Genomic DNA, 21,255 nt, shown 5'->3' with positions numbered 1-21,255 from the left:
AAAATCTGTAAATATCTGTTTTTGTGTATTTTTTACTCGCGTCTTAATTGACTTTTAAGAATTTACAGTTCTTGTAATCGAAAAAAAAAGTTTTCGAGATGTGAAATTTTTTCTGGTTTTCAAAACAAAATACCTCTTTTTAGAAAACTTAAGGTGAAGTTTCTCAAAATTTGAATTTCCCAACGTTGTAGTTGGGTACTGTAAGAGTACTCTCAGGAGTTGTAAATCTTGCGTCCAAATGCGACTGCTCAAGTGCTTTTAGCTTCCCAGATGTGACGTTTCTTAATTCATTTTAAATTTTTCGAAGAACTTATATAAAACTTCACAAAATTTTATGGTTCTTCAAAATTTGTATAAAAAAAATTAATAAAATATTGCAAATTTTGTAATTACGAACCCTGTAATTGGGTGCTGTCAAAGCACACTCAAAGAATGCAGATCTTGTTTCCAATATCTGCGGTTTATCATGAGTACCGGAGGTGCGTTTTACGCTAGTTAATTTTTAATTTAAAGATCTCGATTTGAACAAGACCTGGGATCTTAGTAAAGATTTGAAAAGCCCTAGCTTTCCAAACCCTAGATTCTGACTGCTTGTTGCTGCTAAGAGTTGTCGTTTAACGAACAGAATCGACTTCGAAGTTCATTTTCGTCTTGCTCTTTATTTCCCCGTTTTGTACAGAAATTTTGGAGTTTGATTTAAAGACCCTGAGCTTGATACGAGGAATTTTCTGTTTTTATAAGCTTAGGCGAAATGTAGTGTTGGCTATCGCGTATTACGCAACATTTCAGTTAAGTTTGTTATATTAAATCAAGAGCCGACTGTTGTTGAGATTTGCTTTTGCGCCTTGTAAATCCCGCTATTGATTGAATAGGTGGTTTTGATGTTTGTGCTTCGGTTTGCATAGTAGTAAAGTCCACCGCCACCTTGGTGGTATTACGATATTCTAGACGACAGTTGAATATTGTATCAATCGTTTGCCACTCTTATTTTGTTATCTATCATTGCAAAGTCCTGACTACTTGTTCGACAATTTCTCAACTGCTGAATGTTTAACTTTGATTATATTATTATGCTCAATAACTTCGTTTGGCACTAGTGTTCATGTTCTGTTTGAGCTCGATAGAAAACAACATGACACTTTTACACTCACCTGACAAAAATTTGAATTATTCGCTGATTACTGATCCTGTTCTGCGCCTTAACAAATTAGATTGGCAAGTTGCTGACGTTAAGCCATCTCATTTTCACTTATTTTTTGTGGTTTGAAAAATTAATAAATTGTTCTTTTATTACTTTAACAGCTGCTCATGTTATGCATATTGTTATTTTTGTTGTAAGTTTCAAGCGGTTTTGATTATCCACCCCTACATGCTTACTTTTTTATAATAATTTGTTTCCGTGTGGTATTCACTTGCTGTTCCTATAACAATTTGAGCTTCTTTAATTTTTCTTTACTTTATTACCCATTCAAAGGAGGAAAGTATGGATTAAATTTTACTCGAGGTAAATTAATTTTAATTTAAAGGTTTTTGTTTAGTTTTTCCCTTTCTTCTGTTTCTAACTAGAGTTTCAACCGGGAGAAAAATGCAAAGCTCTTTTTCTTCAGCGCCTTAATTGAGTTGGAAGAAGCAGTAAATTTTGAAAATGCAAAATAGTGAGGAGGATTTTTATTGAGTATCTAGCCAACTTATTCTGCTTTAATCCTCGTTTCGATTGCTGTCGCCTCTTTTGTTTTCTATATTTTGTTGACCATAAATTCTTCCCAGCCAGGTAGCATTTATACCAGCATCAGTCTTAATTCACCTACTTGAGGAGTGCATCCGCCGGCTCTCTCAGTTTCACCGGCCGCCGTTCATATCTTGTCTAGGTTTCCATCACCGCCCTTCCGTTGGGCTGCATCAGAAGTAGGAGTATTGGTAGTAGTTAGGCCAATAGCTCCGCTGCTACTACCAATCCAGCTTGTCTTGCCTTATCATCCGTTATTTCACTCACAAATGCCGCGAGCTTTTTCCCTTCTTGTGCCTATTGCTTTCCTTATTTTTATTCCCTACTAAATTATACATTCTTGATATAATACACACAAATATCGATTTTCCGCATTTTTCGTCTCCATTCAATTATTTTAACTGAAACAACGCTGCTGAGCGCTACTTGAAAAATTTATTGTGTCGTTTAACGCGCCTCTCTCAACTTTCAATATACGAGCCTAGCTTTGCGATGGTGGTGAATATCAAGCGACACTTTTTCCTGTTGTTTTCAACTCGCTTTATTTCATTTTAAACTTTCCTTCCATTCCATCTTGATTGATCTATTCCGATTGTTTTTCTCTTGTGACTTCACGCTGTTTAGTTAATCGCTTCGTTAACTTTGAATGAATGAAATAGTTATCGCTTTTTTTACCTTGAATGAGTGAACTAATTACAGGTTAGAATGGATTTAGAGCAGCCACACTCCGTTCCGGCTGCCTTTGGATCCTCGACCCCACCGTGCAACCCAACATCCGGAAGCCCCGCATCTTCTGCCGACGATTCAACTATCCTCTCCAAAACTCCACCTGCTCAAAACCGGAAGAGTCCGTCCTCAACCCTCGTTAGAAATCTGGTCCCTTCGCCTCGAGGGGTCAAGCGGAAGTCTAGCCTGACTCAGCAGGGTAACTCTGCCCCAATTGGAACTTCACCCGATGCAAGCAGTTCTGGTTTCGGACCTCCCAGCAAATCTAGCTTTATCAGCAATCCTGCTGCCAATACAGCTTTCTCAGGACCACAGTTTAATAACGGTAGATTAATACAAATACATATTGACTATATTAGAAGATCAATTATAATCTCCTCCTGAGTTAACCAGAGACAGCTCGTTAGTGAACTAGTGCAGAAAAGGCCATTCACGAAGATCCAATTAATTAATTAAAAGAATATATTCATCCATGCATCCATGTTAACGTGAACAATTTTTTACCTGGGAATACTTAGGAATACTTTGACAAAATAAACAAATTGTTTTTGCTAAGGGCATTTTTTGACCTACACGGAGCATCAAAACTTGTTATCCGTAATCGTTGTGGATTTGTTATTTAAACCAAATGTTTCAGGTGCAGCCGAGTATTCGATGCACAGCAATTTTGGTCCTCAATACAATCCCCAAAATTCAAATCAGAACAATGTGGAACCACCTAGAATGTCTGAAATGACGTCATTTCACTCGCCGGTCACTCTCAACAATCAGTTCGGAGCTCCAAATCACCTACAGCAGCACACGACAGTGCGACTGTTCTCAACATCCATGCTCAACAGAGCAGAATCCTTCATATCCAGGGGCCAATGCGCTCACTTGTCCTCTTTTCACGCCAACGAGGCCAACAGTGTCAAGTTCATTAATCCAATCGAGGTAAGTAATAAATGGTGCTCGCACGGGCTAAACTCTCTTGTGTTCTAGACGGCAATATAGAAAACATACAGTAAAACATTTGAGCTAAAGTTTGTGGATCCTATTTCATGTTTAGTTTACTCATTGGCAGTTTGTAATTTCACAAAATTCGTACTGCTCATGTGCTAAAAATTTTAATCTTGAAGGGCGACGACTAATAGTTGCATGCCAAAAGGTACAAACGCATCAATTGAATGAATGTTATAATGTAAGTGTTCATAGATTCCACCCTTTGTTGCTTAAATCTAATTAATTCAATGAATAATGATTGGAAACAGCATTTTTCTTTCAGGATGACAAAATGAAGCTGAATATCAAAATGGAGGCGCAACAAAAGTATAGCACAAATAAGGCCAACACAGCCATTGCAAACATGAAGGCACTCACAGATTCTATCCCGACCCCGCGCTCCTGGCAACACCACTCTCCCGGAAATGCTGGACTCTCGCCGGCTACAACAAACGCAGTGTCGACAGTGCCACCGGGACAACTAATAGGCACTAACGCTAATATGCCGCCGGGAAACAACGTAGGAGATGTATCCAACCAAGGAGCTCAGAATCAACCAACTTCACAAGCAAACGGAACACTCCATACGAATATAAAACAGGTTTGCTCTCTAGCTGGGCTTTTCGATCATCAAAATAGAAGTAATTTTCAAAATGGTTATTGAAGTTGTTGATAAATAGAAAAAATTCGAAAAGTATTTGTTTGTTTATTGTATTAGGGGTACGCGATAGGCTCTGAATACCAGAAACATTGAAGAAATTCCGTAATATATTCGAGAATTCTAAATTTCAACCCAAAGAAACTCAATGTTAAACCCAATGTTAAGATAATAAATTACCAAATTAAGCACAAGGATAGCCGGTTGCTGTACAAGTAGCTCAGAATACAAATTCTTTATTGCAAAAAATGATTGTTCCGCCAATTATAATATGCTGTTGTTGTTGTTGTTGTTAGCCCACGCGGGTCGGGTTGGGCTCTTCTGTCTCCAGGTCAAGGAACTTAGCAACCTCTACCGGCCGAAGCCACAGGTCTGCTGGGGTGAGTGGGGAGGGGTTTTGGGAGCAGTTGAAAAGGTGACATGTTGTGTGGGGGGCAAGGGAACAGGTTGGGCAAAGGTGGGAGATGGAGCTGTCGAGGCGGGATAGGTAAGTGTTAAGGAGCCGGCTGTAGCCAGACCGGAGTTGGGAGAGCTTACAGCGCGTGGGACGTGGGAGAGATTTTTCAGAGGGGTCAATCTTTGGGGGAGGGATACAAATAACTTTAGACGGAGGGGTTTCGGCTAGGAACTTGGTTACAAGGGAGGTATGGTTGTCTTTTAAAATTGGTTTGTAGTAGTTAAAAATAAAAGTGGAGACTTCGTCTCGGTCGTCCAGAACTAGAGGGTGGTTTGCGTAGACTGAAAAGTCGGTTAAAATTTTCTGGGTGTCTTCTTTGAAGCAGCTTATAATTGAGGGGCGAAGTAGACGGGGAGGAGGGGGATGTGAATGTATAAAATTAATGGGATGGTGGGAACGATAGGTAGAGATAAAAAATTGAGATGACAGAAGGGTATGGTGGTCTTTGACCGTTAGGATTTCAGATTCACTGTGCAGGTGGGCAGTTGAACTCATTAGATTTGATCCAGTAACAACGCGAAGGGATTGGTTTTGGGCAACCTGCAGGCAATTTATGGAGGTGTTACTTGATGCGTGGGACCATGCGGGGGCTGCATAGTCAAGTATGGGGCGAATTAAAGCTTTAAAAGTTAGGAGGAGGGTTTCTTTGGAGTGACCCCAGGTTGATCCTGCTAATGCCTTCAGGATTCCGATCCTGCGTCTGGCCTTTTCAGCGGATTGTTTGCAGTGAGTGGCAAAACAAAGTGTTGGATCAAATGTCACCCCTAAGATTGTTGGATTTTTGTTTAGGGGTAGCGCCTCGTTATTTAAAAGAACACTAGGTGTTTTATTAAATTCTTTGTTATAAGAGGAGAAAAGTGTAACTGATCCTTTAGAGGACGCGAAACTTAGTTTGCGTGAGGTGAAAAAATCGTAGAGCCTTTTTAGGTAGCTATTGAGGGAGTTTGAGGCGATATCAATATTGGAACTGCTTGCGAAGGGGTGGAAATCGTCTGCATACGAAACAAGGTTTACATTATCGGGAGGTGGCGGTGCATCATGGACATAAAAATTGAAGAGTGTGGGTGATAAAACAGAACCTTGGGGTACGCCACAGTGGATTATTCGATGGGGGGATGTGTGTTCACGGAATGAGGTGGCAGCCTGTCGACCATTAAGGTAATTACTTAGCCAGCGGACTAGACTTCTTGGGAGGGGAGTGTCATGAACGAGTTCCACAAGTGAGCGATGACACACCATGTCGAAAGCCTTAGATAAGTCAAGTGTGGCCAGTACCGTACGTTTAGGGGGGCGATTTTGGTTAAAACCGTCTGAAATGTAAAATTCGAGAGTGGAGAGAGCTGTGGTGGTGGAGTGAAAAGGGCGGAAGCCGTGTTGGTGTTTGGCGTTGGGGAGATGTTTGGTAAAGATGGGGTGAACGAGCCTCTCCAGAATTTTAACTGCTGGGCAGAGTAAGGATATAGGTCTGTAAGATGTTGATTGTTTAAGATCCTTATTGGGCTTTGGAAGCGGTGCAATTTTTGAATTTTTCCAAATTTGGGGGATAATGTTTTCGGACAAAGAGATATTAAAAAGGTATGTTAAGTATTGAGTAGCAAGTGGGCCGAGATGTTTAAGATGTATATTACAGAGGCCGTCGGGACCTAGCGCTCGCGATGGTTTGCTGTCTGCAATGGCTTGTTTAGTATTTTCAGGGGTAAAAATTGGGCTGTCTGACAGTGGTAGTTTGGCAATTTTTCTTCTCGTTATACGAAGGAGTTTGTCAGAGGCGTGGGGTCTGGCATTGGTGAATTGTTTGTTAAAAGAGCTGGTAATATCACGAGGTGAGTGTATGGGTTTAGAACCAAAAGTAATGGGGTGTCTTCCTGCCACGGGCTTAGATCCATTTAAGGAGCGTACCACTTTCCAGAACTTTCTGGCACCAGTGCGGTAGTCGCAAGTCCGGAGGAATTCTCGCCATTTATTTTCTTTGTCCTTTGCTGTCTGTTTCATGAGTCTACAGTTCAGTTGGGATATGACTTCTGGGGGGAGATTTTGTTTTCGGCTTAAATCTCTTTCGGCGGCTAGGGCAGTGGACTCGGGGGAAAGAGAGGGAGTGAAGTGGCGAATACGGCCAGCGGGGATGTGGTGGCGTGCTGCCCTGAGCACCAGGTCCCTCAAGAATTTCTCTCCAGCGGCAACTCCGGAAGGTGGAACCGCTGAAAAGAAACCCTCCTCAATTTCCTCTGTGAATTTGATCCAATCTGCTTTTAAAAAATTTACAAAAGTCCTTTTAGGCGAAAAATTTATAAAATCATCCAAGGGTAGTTCTAGAAGAATGGGTAGGTGATCTGATCCTAGAGATTTAATTGGGGTCCATGATGTGGAGAGTAAGAGCGATTGGGATGCGAGGGAAATATCTGGTGACGAGAGTTGGTTTTCTGAGTTAAAAGGGACTCTGGTTTGTGTGTCATCATTTAATGGAGCAAAGGTGGATTCGGTTATTTCATTGCTAAGTACAGAGCCGCGTTGATCTTCCTCGATGTTGGAGTTCCATAGTTGTGAATGTGCGTTGGCATCTCCGAGTACTAAGGCGTCCCCAGGTTCAAGTAGTTCGGCAAGGGACGCAGAGTAACCAGGGGGACAGCTCGAGCGAGGGGGGATGTAGAAATTATAAATACGAAGCTTGGATGAACTGGCTACCACTGATATGCCCATAGCCTCTAGTGTTCCATCGTTGTTAATATTTATTTCTTCGTATTGTATCGACTCATGTATGGCTATGAGAAGACCGCCCCCTTCTTTTTCTCGATCTTTTCTAATTAAAGTGTAGTGTGAGCCAAGTGAGGGGTTTCGAGATTTCTTTCTTAATTTAGTTTCTTGGAAGACAGCAATATGAATTTGATTTTGAGATAAGAAAGCAGCAATTTCGGGTGCTTTTCCGGAGATACCGTTGCAATTAAATTGAAGGATTTTTAAAAGGCCTTTGGCAGGGTGTGGTGAACTATTTACATTATTAACAGCAGTATGATTAAAATGGTTGTTTGAACTTGAGTTATTTACACTATTTACACGATTACGATTTGCGCGATTTTGGGAGGAGGAATTATTATTCGAGGAGGTGGGAAGGGTGGGAGGGGGAGGGGGGTTAGGGAGGTGGGGTTGGGGGGCGGTTAGGGAAGTTGAACAAGTTTGGGAGTTGGGGGTGGTCAAGTTAGAGGACCTGGTGCCTGGGGGAGGTAAAATGTAGGTAGAGGTACAGGTAGGGCAATAGTAGTCAAGGTGGTGTTGGTTAAGGTGGGTAAGACCACTACATTTAAGGTGAATGTAACCACAGATGTGGCACCAGACGCTGGGCTGGGTGCGTTTGATGCGGAAAGAGCAAGGGGAGCAAAAGTAAGGCCCTGGACCAGGGTTTGGATTAATGCCGGAGCGGAGTAGTAGTATAAGGATGAGCAGACGGAGCAGCCTGGCCGGCTTCAGACGCTCCGTAACCGAAAACCCGGAGACTTCGGAGCTTCTCCCGACCCAATGGGAGGGGGGGCTTGACGCCATTTGCATCTTGGTGGGGCCATCCATAATATGCTGTCAAAATATATATTATTGAACCATTTATGTGGAAATGAAAGTGTTCATTTTGATCAAAAACAAGCTATTAAGTACTGCCAATGCTAAGGGTATTAAACACAGATTATTGTTATTTCGACTTTCATAACGAAAGTAACGGAATGTTTGTGCTCGGGGTGTTTTTTTTCTTCAGACAATTCGACTTTTTAACTAGCTAATTTGACGGAATTTTAAAAATTCATTCAAAAAGTTGTGTTGTTCTGCGCTTAAATTTGAAAAGACATTTGACCTGTGATCATTTTTCATAAAGTTATGGGGGTTGAAAGATTGCCATTTTGACCAATTTGGGACAATTAACGCGCGATATATTTCGCGCTATTAACGCGTAAGCGGAGATTTCATCCGTCTTAGAAATCGTTCCAAATTGGTTGAAGGAAGTTTTTTCACCATGATTGATTAGTGAGTAGGAGCGAAATTTATCACTTTGTACTTAATATGGCGTGTGGGCGATGATTTTCACAAAATATCTCAAATTTAAAAAAAAATTCATTTTATTTTTATTACATTAATTTTTTTCATTTTATTACTGCTCCACAGACTGCTCTATAAACTGATGCTTGTTAGTTGGTACTTTTTTTCAAATAGACTGGTACTGGTTATCCTTCATAATTGGCGTGCGTCACTTAAGAAGTTTTGTAGACTCAAAATTTTACTAATTCAGTTTTTCCCAGTAGCGTTATCGGTCATATTTTTGCTTGTGTATGCGAAGTGCAACTTCGACTCTGTGTTTATAAAGCTTCTTTTTTGTCGTGTTCTCGCTAGTGTTTGCGAAGCGCAGCTTCGCCTCTGTTTCAAGAAATACAATTATAAAAGAGTCGACAAATTCACAGAGCTATGTGATATTTATTTTAATATGAAACTCGAAAGCGTTTCAAAAAGTATTCAATCATTTTCCTTGAGTTCATCGGCACTTACCCAACTGCCTGTTGGCTATGTTTTCTCATTTTTTGTATTTTTAAGACTTTTCAATCTCCCATTTTCTGGCTCATTTTCTGTATTTTGGTTTGACTTTTCAATCTTTTTTGCAATTGCTTTTTGCTTTTGTTTGCAAAATGGTGTACTTTTTGATTTTTACGCTTGGTCGAAAGTTCAGCTTCATTCCTTTTTTCTAGTGTTCTTCAAATGGGTGAGCTTAAGAAAAAAGATCCAATCATGAACAATTCCTGAATTTCAAAGAGTTAAATTTGGTATATTTTTTCTTCGAAAGGCTCAAAAAATCTCAATCCACGTTTTTTTTTGGTTCTTGGGGTTCTTTCTACGCTTGCGATTCGCAATCGTTATCATGTCGGAATATATACCTTTTTGGTTTACAACTAGATAAACAAAATCATTTAAATGGCTGTTCTGATGGCAACAGAACAGAATGTCTGGCAACAGATATTTGTTGAGCGTGTCTTTATTGTAAATGGCCGTTCCGTTCGAATTTGTTTGTTTATAAATCAACTCTGATTTTTAACTGACTTTTTTGTAGATTTTTTTGTTTCAGGACCAAACTTTTTCGTTTTCTTATGCACTTCCATAGGGGGCGTAAAATTTGGGGGCTCAATTTTTTCGGCTCAACGGTCGTCTACTCAATTAGTGTCTGCTCGATGAATTTTGTTTTTAATACTTATTCAACACTGGCAGTTATCTTTCTCAATATCTTTTCTCAAATTTAACAGCATTCCATACGAATGTTAACAAATCATTATCATTTTTAAACGACTCAGCCTTTCGTGCTATTTTTTGGGCTTAGCTGTTGTGCGTTTTTTGCTTCGCTATGTTTTGTCCTTTGGATTGACTCTGACTCTTTTTTGTAAATCCTTCGCCACTTACATAGTTCAAGCAATTAACGACCCCGCTTTTTGCAAATTATCGACCAAATGTTAACCGGCCTTACTTCTTTCAGCACAGTCGCCCAAAGTTTCGTTCTAGTTCGTTTAATCGAATTCTGAATTTTTCAGAAGCATAATTATGTAAATCCCAAATTGAATTAGGTTTTATTCGAAAGTTATTGATCATAAAAAAAAGAAATTGAATAATATTTTGCAACATTTTGTTGACTGATTTTTTTTTTCGTTCCTATGAGTGACATAAAAATAATGCTTTGCTCTGTTTGTTTAATGAACTCTCGTTCTATCTTGTATATTTGACAAAGAAATCTGTTCCGTTTATTAAAAAAAGCTGACTGGCATGTTTTATTAAGAAGCTGCTTGTTGTTTCTGTTTTGCTTTATTTTCAAAAATCGGCCTGAGAACGGCAGCAGGTGATGTCCATTGTTTGTTCCCGTTTTATGGGAAAAAATTGGCCAGAATGAATAAAAATTATGATTATTGTTTCCATTTTGCTAGCATAAAAGCGTAAAGCATTAAATCTAAGCGAAACGAAAGTGGGGAAAATTTATCGTTTTCAACAAAAAGGATGTTCATGGCATTCGAGCAAAAGATAATTTAAAAAATAAAGCAGCGAGTGCTTAAGGGACAGTTTAATTAGAGCCGATTTCGCACAAGATAAAAGGAAATGTTTCGCTAATGAATGCGTTAAATTTTAGCTGGTTTCCAAATTCACTCTTTGTAAAAAATAATCCTTTATAGTTATCTTTTTGCCGCAAAGCCTTTATATTTAGAAAAAAGTATGAATGAGGCAGAAAGAAAGATTTTACTTCGCATATTAGCAACAATAAGAAACGGAAAAGTAGCTTGAGGTTAGCAGAAATTGATGAAAAAGGGACGAGGTATCAATATTCTGAAATTTTATTGGTGAATGTTGAACTTTTATGATTATTTGGTTAAGTCAAAAAATTAATAATTTGGAATGTGCTTTTTGTGATTTTTAAGAGTCAATCAACGCAGTGAAGGTGTATATATATATGTAATTTTTTTTTCAGTAAAATGTCTTAAAAATTGTTCCCACTTAAGTTTTATTTTTCTCGGTTTGACTTGATTTCTTTTTAAATTCAGTTCAGGTCCTTTTTATAAGGGAACGCAAGTTCCGCTATTAAATAGCAAAAGTGTGCACAGATCACGAAAAATGTGATCAATTTTTAGTTTCGAAAGTGGATTTTAAATTTGTGTTTCACAGCTAAATTAAAAGTGCCTGTTGATCCAGTTTTCTCATATTTAAACAAATGCAATTATGGATTGTTCTTGAAATTGAAGTGTTTTCAATTATGAATAGTTTTTGAAATTCAAAGAGGTTTAAGGCCATATATTTTCTTCTTTGAAGTTCAAAAGTCAGATCTTTTTCTGTTTCTTGCGTACCTTGATTCTTTTCCAACTGTCTGTTGACTGTTCTAATTAAGTGGATTGGAAGTTTTTTGGGACTTTTTTCAAAAGAAATTCTTAAAATATAAATTTTTACCAAATAGTGTTTTATAGGTTAGACAAACACTTCAAATTGTCTCATTATTTAGACTTTCAAATTACTTTATTAATTTTGATAATATGTTTGCTGCTTTGTTAAGTGTAAATGAACGAAGTGATTGTCACGTATATTTGTTGTGATGATTTTTTTGGTTTTTAAGTTTTACTTATATTGGTTGTGGTGACTATTTATGAGTAGATGAAAGTAGTGAGGACACTTATATAGGTCTTGGTGATACTTTTTTTCAGGAAAAACCTGAAAATGCGCTAAGAACTTCAGAAGTGCATTCTTACATATTAATACATTCATGAATGCACTTAGGTATATGTGCTTGTTTAGGTTTAATTCAAGTTCATTTCCTAAAAATACGCTAAAACGCGCGCTCCAAATAAAAAGCGCAAGTGGCGCGAAAAATTGTGAAAGATTCTTAATTTCGAAAGTGGAATTCAGTTTTAAGGCTTCCAACGGAATAAAAAAATAACCCAGTGGTCCAGTGTTCTCAAATTTGTTTTTCGATGTCAATTTGTAACTATCATAAATTGTTGTTGAAATTCAAAGAGCTTTAAGGCCATATAACTTTGAGACCTTTTGCCAACTGTCTGTTGGCCATGTTTTTTTGTGTTTGGGAAGACAATCGTTCAGCTTGTAATAATTTTTTAAGGAAAGTCTTCACGTGAGCGGGCACTAGATTTTTTTCTCCTAAATTGTTCAAAGAATGTTCAATTGATTAATTTACCATTGCTATGCTCTTTTTGATGTACTTCTTACATGTACTTCTTTGTCAGGGTCCGTTATTGGTCTGTGCAATTTGTACGTGTAATGTTTTTTCCGAAAAGGTTTTGGATTACTTTCAGCTTGTTAAGTGTCGGCTTCAACTCTGTCGGCTCATTTACCTTAATTTCCTATTTGCGTAGTAAATAATTTTTAGAAAGTAGATTCAGATTTCGCAATTCATATTTATATGCCTACAATCAATTTCTCCGAGCGACACTCTATCAAAAACCAAAAATTGTAAGAACTTCAATAAAAACTTTTTGTGATTTGTTTTTTTTTCCACTGAGGTAGATTAAATTTTACTCGCTTTTTTTTGTGGCATGCTGTGATTATTATATTTTAAGTGAAGATAATTGAAATCATGAGATTATACCTAGCTTACTTGTTTAATTTTTTATCAGTTTTTAGTCAACTGCTTTTTTGTAGTTGTTCAAGAGCTTGCTAACCTATGTCCTACAGTGATAACCATTTTCAGCAATCGACTCTTCTATAAGATTTCAAGAATTTTTAATCGTTTGTCGATCTAGTAGTTATGAGAAAGAACAGAATTGAGTTTGTGTAGCCCGGGTCCTTGTGTTTTCGAAAACTGATTTTTTAAAAGTTACCAAAAGTAGGTTTTTAGCCAAAGATTTTTTCAACAGAATTCATTATAGTTTTAAATTTGCCTTTCATCTTTACCCTTGTGATAAGCAAGGGTATTGCAATCGGTTACTAGACTCTTTTCCCATAAACAGATTTGTACACAGGACTCGTCCGGAGTCATCTCTAGTTACCTTTTTTCATAATTTGGTCAAATTTCTCAGCGTTTTCGGCCGATTTAGCCCACAGTTAACGAATGTTCCTGGGACGGCAAAGGTCCGGAGTTCGAATCTGACCAGAGCCTGTTTCTTTTCAAACTGGAAATCTGTTTCAAATAAATTTGTCGGCCAATTATTTGTCTGCTTATCTGTAGTCGGTTTAGTAGTAACATCTTGGAATTTTTTTTGCTACGCGTATTTTTTTATGTTGCCTTTAGTGTTTGATTTACTGCTACAATTTGTAATTTTACTTGCCTTGACTACGTATTTCCTGTGTTTTTTATTTCGCTAAAAAAAGGTCTGCGACCCAAATTATTTCGGCCTTTTTTCAACGTCTTACTGACCTGATTTTGGTTCATCTCAAAGAAAACACAATTTAAACTCTCGTCTACGCATTTTTCAACTTTATTTCGCATTTTTCTAATCGGTTTGTTCAAATTTCATTTTTCTTAGTCTTCGACTTCTCTCTGCAAAGTGGCCACAACCTGCTTTTTTTCGTTTTCGACTTCTCTCTGCAAAGTGGCCACAACCTGCTTTTTGGAAAAAAAGTTATGGATTTTGGAAAGTTTTCTGACCCTTTTTTAGAACTTTTGTTTTTAAAACGTTTTTCAAAAGTTTTTGTTGAATTTTCAAATTTACGCAATCAAATGTGAGATGAAAAGTTCATTTGAAAGAATCCATTGCGATAATTGGTCCTGCAGAAGCGGCGACTCCTTAAGTTTTTGTAAGAGAGATGTTATCTTCTTGCGATAATTGATTATCTCAAAAAAATTTTCACTTTTCCCACTTATTTCAGTACAGAAAAACAACTAAGGTTTTGAGCAAAATTGAGTTTTTGAAATATCATTTTTGTGCCGGATCAGTATAGCAAATTCGTTCAATATCGAACACGTACCCCCAGCTTTAGTAGGGCCCCTAGTTGTTTTTTATCGAGAAATAAAAAAATTTTGGTTCACCTTGTTTGGGTAACCAAAGTTTTGATTCACCTAATTTTTTTTCGTCGCCAGTGTTAGTTCATTTTTAAAAATAAAAGTAAGGCAAGCTCCATTATCGAACATCACAAGTGTATAGGTGTTAAAATGGCTTTAAATTTTCTGAATTCCTAGCGGAAAAAAATGTGCCCGTTTTTATCGAATAGAAGAGATGAAAAAAAGCGCCAATCGTTAACCATCCTAGAAATTCATAGAGCTTAACGGTATATATAATTTTCTTCGAAATTGGAAAGTTAATCACAGATTTTCAATCAACTTTTTTTTTATTTAATTGTTCTTTTATATTGTCCTAAGCATCAGTTGGCTGAGTTGAATGTATAGAATTTTTAATGAAAGTCTTCTTTTTTCATGAAGTCATAAATTGAATAATTAAGAATCGGAAGCAATTGATTCATGATTATCTTGTTTCACTTTTTGTTCCGACCATTTGAAAAATGGGGAGGAACTTTGTATTCTGGTGTTTTAGTTTTTTTTGTTTTCCACGCATAATTAGCTGTCACAAATAATCATCAGAAAGAGTCGAGTGATAAATCATTATAAAGCCCTTACAGTCGTGATTCGAACCACATTTAAAATTTTCAAAAAGTTATCTCAGTGTCGAGAAATTTCTTTGGTTTTTTGTGTTTATACGAGCGAGCAGGCTTACAATTGCCTATTTTAATAGCCTAACAGCTTACAATAGCTTTGTTTGAATTGGAAAATTTTTTTGAGGTAACGTTAGTTCTTGTGAGTATTTTTGTGCCTTTTTGGAATCAAAAACTTCAAAATTTTGAAAAAAAAACTTAAACATTTTTCAACATGTTTTTTCGTTTTTCTAGTCATTTTTCTAGAAAAATTATTTTTCAATTTGCTTATTTTACTATGACTGTCGAATTTGCCTAACCTCTGGTTTTTTTCCGATCCTTTTATCACATCAGGCCGAAAAAACTACACTAGTTTGAAAAAAAAAATGTATTTTTTAGTGGTCGGAACATTCTGTGCCACTTGCACAGCAACCGGCAATCTTTGTTATAAATTGAATTTGTTTTTTTTAGGAAGCAGAGTCATGTCGGACAAATGGCAGCAGTGGCGCAAACACTCAGATGCCCACATCCCAAAACAATTCACAGTCGAATCTTTCTCAAGACCTGCTGTCAAAGCGTGCAATGAAAACGGAGTACTTGAAAACACTTAAAAAATCCCTGCTAGATGATGAAATGAACATGAACGATTGCAAGCCGAATATTCAAGGTCAAATGCACCCAATGAATCCAGCAGCAATGCATCATCACCAGAGGATGATGCACCCAATGATGGGTCACCCGCCTCCAGGAGCGCCTCCAGGAATGATAGCTCCAATGGGAGGTGGCAACCAAACAGCAAACGCCGTGGCCATGGCTGCTGCAAACAGAGCTGCAGCCATCAGACAAGACTTGATGCGTCAACAACAGCAGCAGCAACAGCACAATCACGCAAATTGCGTGCAGGGAATGTGTATGCATCAAATGAGTGGTCCAAGGGAGCTCCACCCGGCAGCCAGACAAATGATAGCAATGGGACACCATCCCTCTGCAATTCCTGGCGGTCCATCGCCCTACCTGCCTCCTGGGACACCTCCCCATCTAGCTGCTCAAATGCATGCAAATCCGGCTTTGAGAATGAACCCAGCGATGCATCCCCATATGGTACCTAAGTGTAGACCTGGCTGCAATATCAACCACGTTCACAATGTTATGGGAATGGCCGGGCATCCTGGAGCACCGGGTCCCGGAGGAGGTATTTTTATGCCTCCAGGAATGGGACCTATGTATTCACAGAATACAAGAACTGGAGCTCATATGATGTTTCCTCCTCCGAATGGTGTCCAGGAGCCTGGTATTAATCCAGGCCAGCAAACTATACCCGGCCAAGGCCCTGGGTTAAGTGGTATGACCCATGGCACAAATACTCCTATGAACATGAATTCGGCTCAGCCTGGCAGACCAATGATGCCCTTCATTCCAGGAAATGGGATGCCTGGGGGTCTTGGAAGTTCAGCAGAAGGAGCTAATTCAAACCAAGTACCCGGCGGACAACAGTACCCTGGTGGTGTACCAACGTCTATGGCTTCATTTCAGCAGCAGCAGAGAATGCCAGTTCCACAACCTCAGCAACAACAACCTACTGGAAACAATTCGATGATTAACGTAATCATGACAATAGGAAGTGGAAATGGAAATTCACCAGGAATGAACAACATGTCGAATCAGCAGCCGCCTGCTATGCCTTCCTCGTCTCAGGTCCCCAACATGAGCAATAATTATCAAATGCAACAGGCTCCAAACAATAATCCAATGATGATGATGAACAATCCAATGCCCATGAAACAGGAACCTAATCAGTCAAAAGTCAACTCACAGGGACCGAGTCCTCAGCAACCGTATACAGGAATGGGAAATCCGGGTATGTTCAATGGAGCTGGACCTCCTCATCAAGACATGCCTTCACACATGCCTGGACCCAATAGTCAGTACAGCTCCCAAATGCCATATCAGCAGAATTTTGCAAATGAGCCAGGCGCAAACTCTGACTTCTACTCTGTGAAGCAAGTGCAATCTGATTCCACCGCTGGCTCAAATCAGTCTCTAGACCCTAATATGATGTCACAACAGCAACAAGGTGGCTATGATATGGATGAGTTGGGATATCATAACATGATGTCAGGAGGTGGAGACCAGCGCCAAATATCTGTCAATGTTGATAAAAACAGGTTCATGGTTCAAAGCAATTTGAATGGAGCCCAATTCAACGTCCAGGGATCAGCACTTCCTCAGGGTCCTAATCTGAGGACAAACGTGGCGGTTAACATGCAGGTGCAGAGCAACAGATATCCTTCCACTGCAATGACCAATACCTCTATGCCGTCTCAGATGAACCAGTACAATAAATATGGACCCGGATTTGACCCTGCTGGTCAGGGCATGCCACCGTCTGCTCCGAATTCAAACAACACGCACCAGCAGCAAATGTGGAATCAACATATGGAATCAAATGGAATGCATACGGCTTCTCAACCCACGCAGATACACAGAGCACCCAACTTTGAAATGTACTCGAGCTTAAGCGACTTCAAACCCATATCAGACACGCCTAAAGGTACTGTAGAGTATCTGCCGGATGGAAAAACAAGGGAAAAATCAAAAGACAATCCTGACTTTCCAAGCTCGAATAACCCTGCCGCACCAATGTCTCATGGTATTCATATGCAGGGTGGTCCAGATATGATGCCCTCATCCCAGAACATGATGATGGCGGGAGGGGGGCCCGATGGTCAACCGGGTGGCATTGGTCAAAATCCGATGATGATGGCTCCCGGCGGGGGTCCTATGTATGATCCTAGAAACACTTTCAATGAGTTCCAGTTCTCTTCTATGTAAAAACTGTTTAGTTCAAGTTAAATATTTGGCATTCAGTAGGTAGAAATTGCACTTATCCAATTACAACTGTGGTATAGTGATAAATCATTGACGAGTCAATCGATTCAGTAGCGCAGTACTGTTCAATCCATTAGACTTAATCATGCCGAGGGATTTTCAGATTGAGAGCAGAGACAATTGACATTTTATCTGCTGTTGTCAATATTTTTGAGTAGATGATAAATGTAAATTGCACTTAGATAATTTGATTTACATATTTTTCTCTAAATGCGATGAAATATTTTCCTGTTAAAGTACACAATTTTCGATATATTTTTTAAATAATTGAGTGCCTTTCTACGGCAAGGAATTAGTATTGAGGTTTCATAGCTCTTGTATCCGAGTTATGCTTAGCATTCAAAGGGGGCATATGACTAATGCAAGAACTTATATTTGGAATTTTGTCATTAAAACTGATTGTTTGTTTTTATCTGTGATATTTACTCTCGTGAAATCAAATTGACAAAAATTGACCGAGTGGTTTTTGTCTAAATCATTTGTCACGTAGCTTTCATGCTATTCTTTGTGATTATATTTTTTTCATAGCTATTTCACTCTTTTACATAGTAAATGTTCAGCTAGATTTGAATGAAAATTGACTGAAATTTCTTTCAAAGCAATACATGAAAATCATTTTTCTTGTTTTGATGACGGCCTCGAGTTTTCACTTACTCTGTCGTGTTTTTCTGAGAAATTCTTCAAATTTTTTTCGGCGACTGGATTTTTTGAATACTCGCTTTTAGTTTTTCGTTCGGAGTTAACGCGGAAAAGGCATTTCCGCGAGAACTCCAGTTATCTCTAACTACGTTGATTTTTATCAAAACAGTGTCTGTGTTATAAGTTTTATTTGTTATAAAGGAGCGTTACGGCAATCTAATTTGTTCCATTAAACCAAATGAAGACGACTATTTCGATCGTGCTTCTTGTTTTTTTTTTACTAGAAAAATGTCAAACTGGATTTTTTTTGCGTAGATTTTAGTGAAGATTATAATATAGGTCGTTCTAATATTTGAAAAGCAAATAAGTAAGGGTCACTAAAAACGTGATTGACATCTTATTTCGAAAATTGATTTAATTTCTTTGATTTTCCAGCAGCATACAATTTTTTTAACCAAATGATCCACTTTTCTCAAATATAGTTTTTTTAAATCAAAAAAGTGTCAATCATTAATTTAAATTGAAATTCTAGGAGTTCATTGACTCTTTTCCAACTGTCTTCATTGACTCTTTTCCAACTGTCTATTGGCTATGTTAATTTTGCGGCGTTTTTAATCAAAAATATTTTGTTTTTTTTTCGCAATACACTTTTTGTCATGTTTTATTCATTTTGATTCGCTATGCATTTTCATGGGAAATTAAATATTTTAATTTATTTGAGTTGCATTTTTGTTGTTTAAGTGCTGAGATTTTTTCTTGGAATGTTGTGAATAATTTTTCTGCATTTGGAAACAAATTAAGTTCTGTTATTACCCTTTGATAAGCAAGGGTATTGAAAGTGAAACCGGGTACCAGACTTTTCCCCGTAAACAACTATGCTCACTGGACGTCTGGACACATTTCTACCTTGTTTTATAATGCATTGAAATAATTTGGCGTTTCCGGCCAAATTAGCCTGGAGGTAACGAAAATGTCTGGGATGGCAAAGGTCGTGGATTCGAATCTGACCAGCAACTGTTTTTTTTTTTCAAACGGTAAATATTCTGTTTCAAATAAAATTGTCGGCCAATTATTTGTCTGCTTATCTGTTGTCGACTTAGTTGTCGCTTCTTGGATTTTTGTCTGTGCGATTTTTCTTTCATGATATTTTTAGTGATTGATTTATGCCTACATATTGTAATTTTACTTACCTTGATTTCGTATTTACTTTTTTTGTTTCGCTAAAAAAGTTCCTCGGCCAAATTTAATTTGGCCTATTTCTCAGCGGCCTTCTGACCTATGGCCGTGTCAACATGAACACAATTTTAGCCATTTTGGATTTCTTGTGCACTTTTCAAATTGGTTCTATGTTTGCCAATCGTCTTGTTGATATTTCATTTTTTTTTTGTTTATGGATTTTTTTTGACTTTTTGCAAGAATTTTAGTTTTTCTCAGAAATTTTTCCTGATTTTTAAAAAGGGGGATTAATTGAAAGACCGCTTAGTCCACTGTGTGAATGTGTACTACCATAGAGTCTCTGTCTACAACCTTCGAAAAAGAGTGGCTTAATATTCGAACCATATTTTAGATTCTTTTTTGTTTTTTCGAAAATTGCTCTTCTCACAAATGAGCTTCTGGTTTTATAAATTGAACCGTTTTGAAAAGTGTCCTTGCATAAGTGGTAACGACCAATTTTTTTTTGCACAAAATTATGGCCCTCAGAATAGTCAAATTTTTTATTTTTGACCGTTTTCTGAATCTTTTAGACTTTTCTCAAAAACTAATCTCTCAAATCCGATATTGTGAATTCAAGGAGATAAAAGGTAGTGGGAAGCTGCTATGCATTAGTGGACACTAACAAAAAGTTTTACACAAGAATTTGTCGCCATCTGAAAATTCAAATTTTTGTTTACCATTTTTTAAAAAAAAATTTGGGAATGGGTTCAATTCTCAGAACGGGTTTCGGGAAGCTCATTTGCTTATGCGAATACGCCCAATTTTTTTAACTCAAAAAGTGCTGGCCCTTAGAAAAGTAATAATTGTGATTTTGTGACTGTTTTTTTTGAAAGTTTTCTCTAAAATTACCCTAAAACTAAAATTACAGGTTGCAGGATTGCCTTCTGCATAACGTTTCTGCATCATTTTTTCACACTAAAAGCTATGATTCTCGGCTATGATTCTCGGAATTGTCAAATTTTTTATTAGTTAACCGTTTTTTGGACTTTTCTCGCTAACTATTCTGCCAAATCCGATGTTATAGGTTTAATCGATTGAACAGGTTGTTAAAAGCTTACCTTTATAATTGGCTATGCCCAGTTTATTTGAGAAAAAAATTATGGCCTTCAAACAAGTCAAAGTTTTGAATCTTTGACAGTTTTTTGGAAACTTTTTGGCTTTAAACGAAAACTACCGGTCCAATTCTCAAGTTGTGTTCAATAGAGAAACCCGGCTTCAGAAATCTTCTCTGCTTAAGCGGCCATAACCTGCTGTTTTCAGAAAAACGATATGGATTTTGGAAAGTCTTTTAAACGTTTTTTAGAAGTTTCGATCGTTTTTTGGAAACTTTTTGAATTTTCTTATAGTAACACAATCAAATCTGAGATGAAAACTTCATTGAAAGAACAGGTTGCGATAATTGTTTCTCAGAAGCGGCGATTCTTTAAATTTTTGGAAGTGAAATTTAACTCCTTGGGAAAATTGATCTCGAAATTTCTGACTCTTCACACTTATTTTAGTAAAGAAACATCTAAGGTCTTAGGCAAAGTCCAATTTTAAAATCATACTTTTCGAGCTGCGTCAGTATAGCAAGTTCTTTCAATATCAAACCCGTACCTCCTGCGTTAGCTGCGCCCGTAGTTGTTTTTTATCGTGACATTCAAAATTTTAGTTCACCTTGTTTTCTTCAACGTCTGAATTTTTTTTTTGACTTTTTACACCGAAGACTTTAGTCAAGGTGTTATGGTATCGTGTAACGGGTTTTTTTTTAATGTTGTCTGTTGTCAAGTGTCGACAAATAACGTCCACAGTTATCAATTATCATGTGGCTGGACTATATCGCGCTATGTCACGTGATTGCGTATGTTTGTTTCTTTATTTGTTCATCTTTATTTATTTTGGTGTATACAT

The 21,255-nt window shown here is 37.8% G+C and overlaps 2 protein-coding genes across 2 annotated transcripts in view; both read left to right on the top strand.

The window, feature by feature from the left end:
• LOC134844878 (uncharacterized) overlaps nt 1-21,255 on the top strand; it is a 527,221-nt gene that overhangs the window by 158,072 nt on the left and 347,894 nt on the right. The window lies entirely within an intron of this gene.
• On the top strand, nt 1,007-17,747 carry LOC134844153 (trithorax group protein osa-like). The gene is made up of 4 exons (XM_063860693.1): nt 1,007-2,777; nt 3,090-3,385; nt 3,717-4,034; nt 15,094-17,747. The coding sequence occupies exons 1-4, from the start codon at nt 2,432-2,434 to the stop codon at nt 17,452-17,454; spliced, it is 3,321 nt and encodes a 1,106-aa protein (XP_063716763.1). The 5' UTR covers nt 1,007-2,431; the 3' UTR covers nt 17,455-17,747.

Source organism: Symsagittifera roscoffensis, chromosome 4 (genome assembly GCF_963678635.1).
Source record: "Symsagittifera roscoffensis chromosome 4, txSymRosc1.1, whole genome shotgun sequence".
In the NCBI taxonomy this organism is placed as follows: domain Eukaryota; kingdom Metazoa; phylum Xenacoelomorpha; order Acoela; family Convolutidae; genus Symsagittifera; species Symsagittifera roscoffensis.
This window is presented reverse-complemented; position numbering and strand designations above follow the sequence as displayed.

Bases quoted from the DNA above. Each gene is read 5' to 3' on its own strand.
- LOC134844153 (XM_063860693.1), top strand. From the start codon at position 2,432: ATGGATTTAGAGCAGCCACACTCCGTTCCGGCTGCCTTTGGATCCTCG. The intron at 3,386-3,716 runs GTAAGTAATAAA...TTTTTCTTTCAG, and splicing joins AGTTCATTAATCCAATCGAG to GATGACAAAATGAAGCTGAA. The intron at 4,035-15,093 runs GTTTGCTCTCTA...TGTTTTTTTTAG, and splicing joins TCCATACGAATATAAAACAG to GAAGCAGAGTCATGTCGGAC.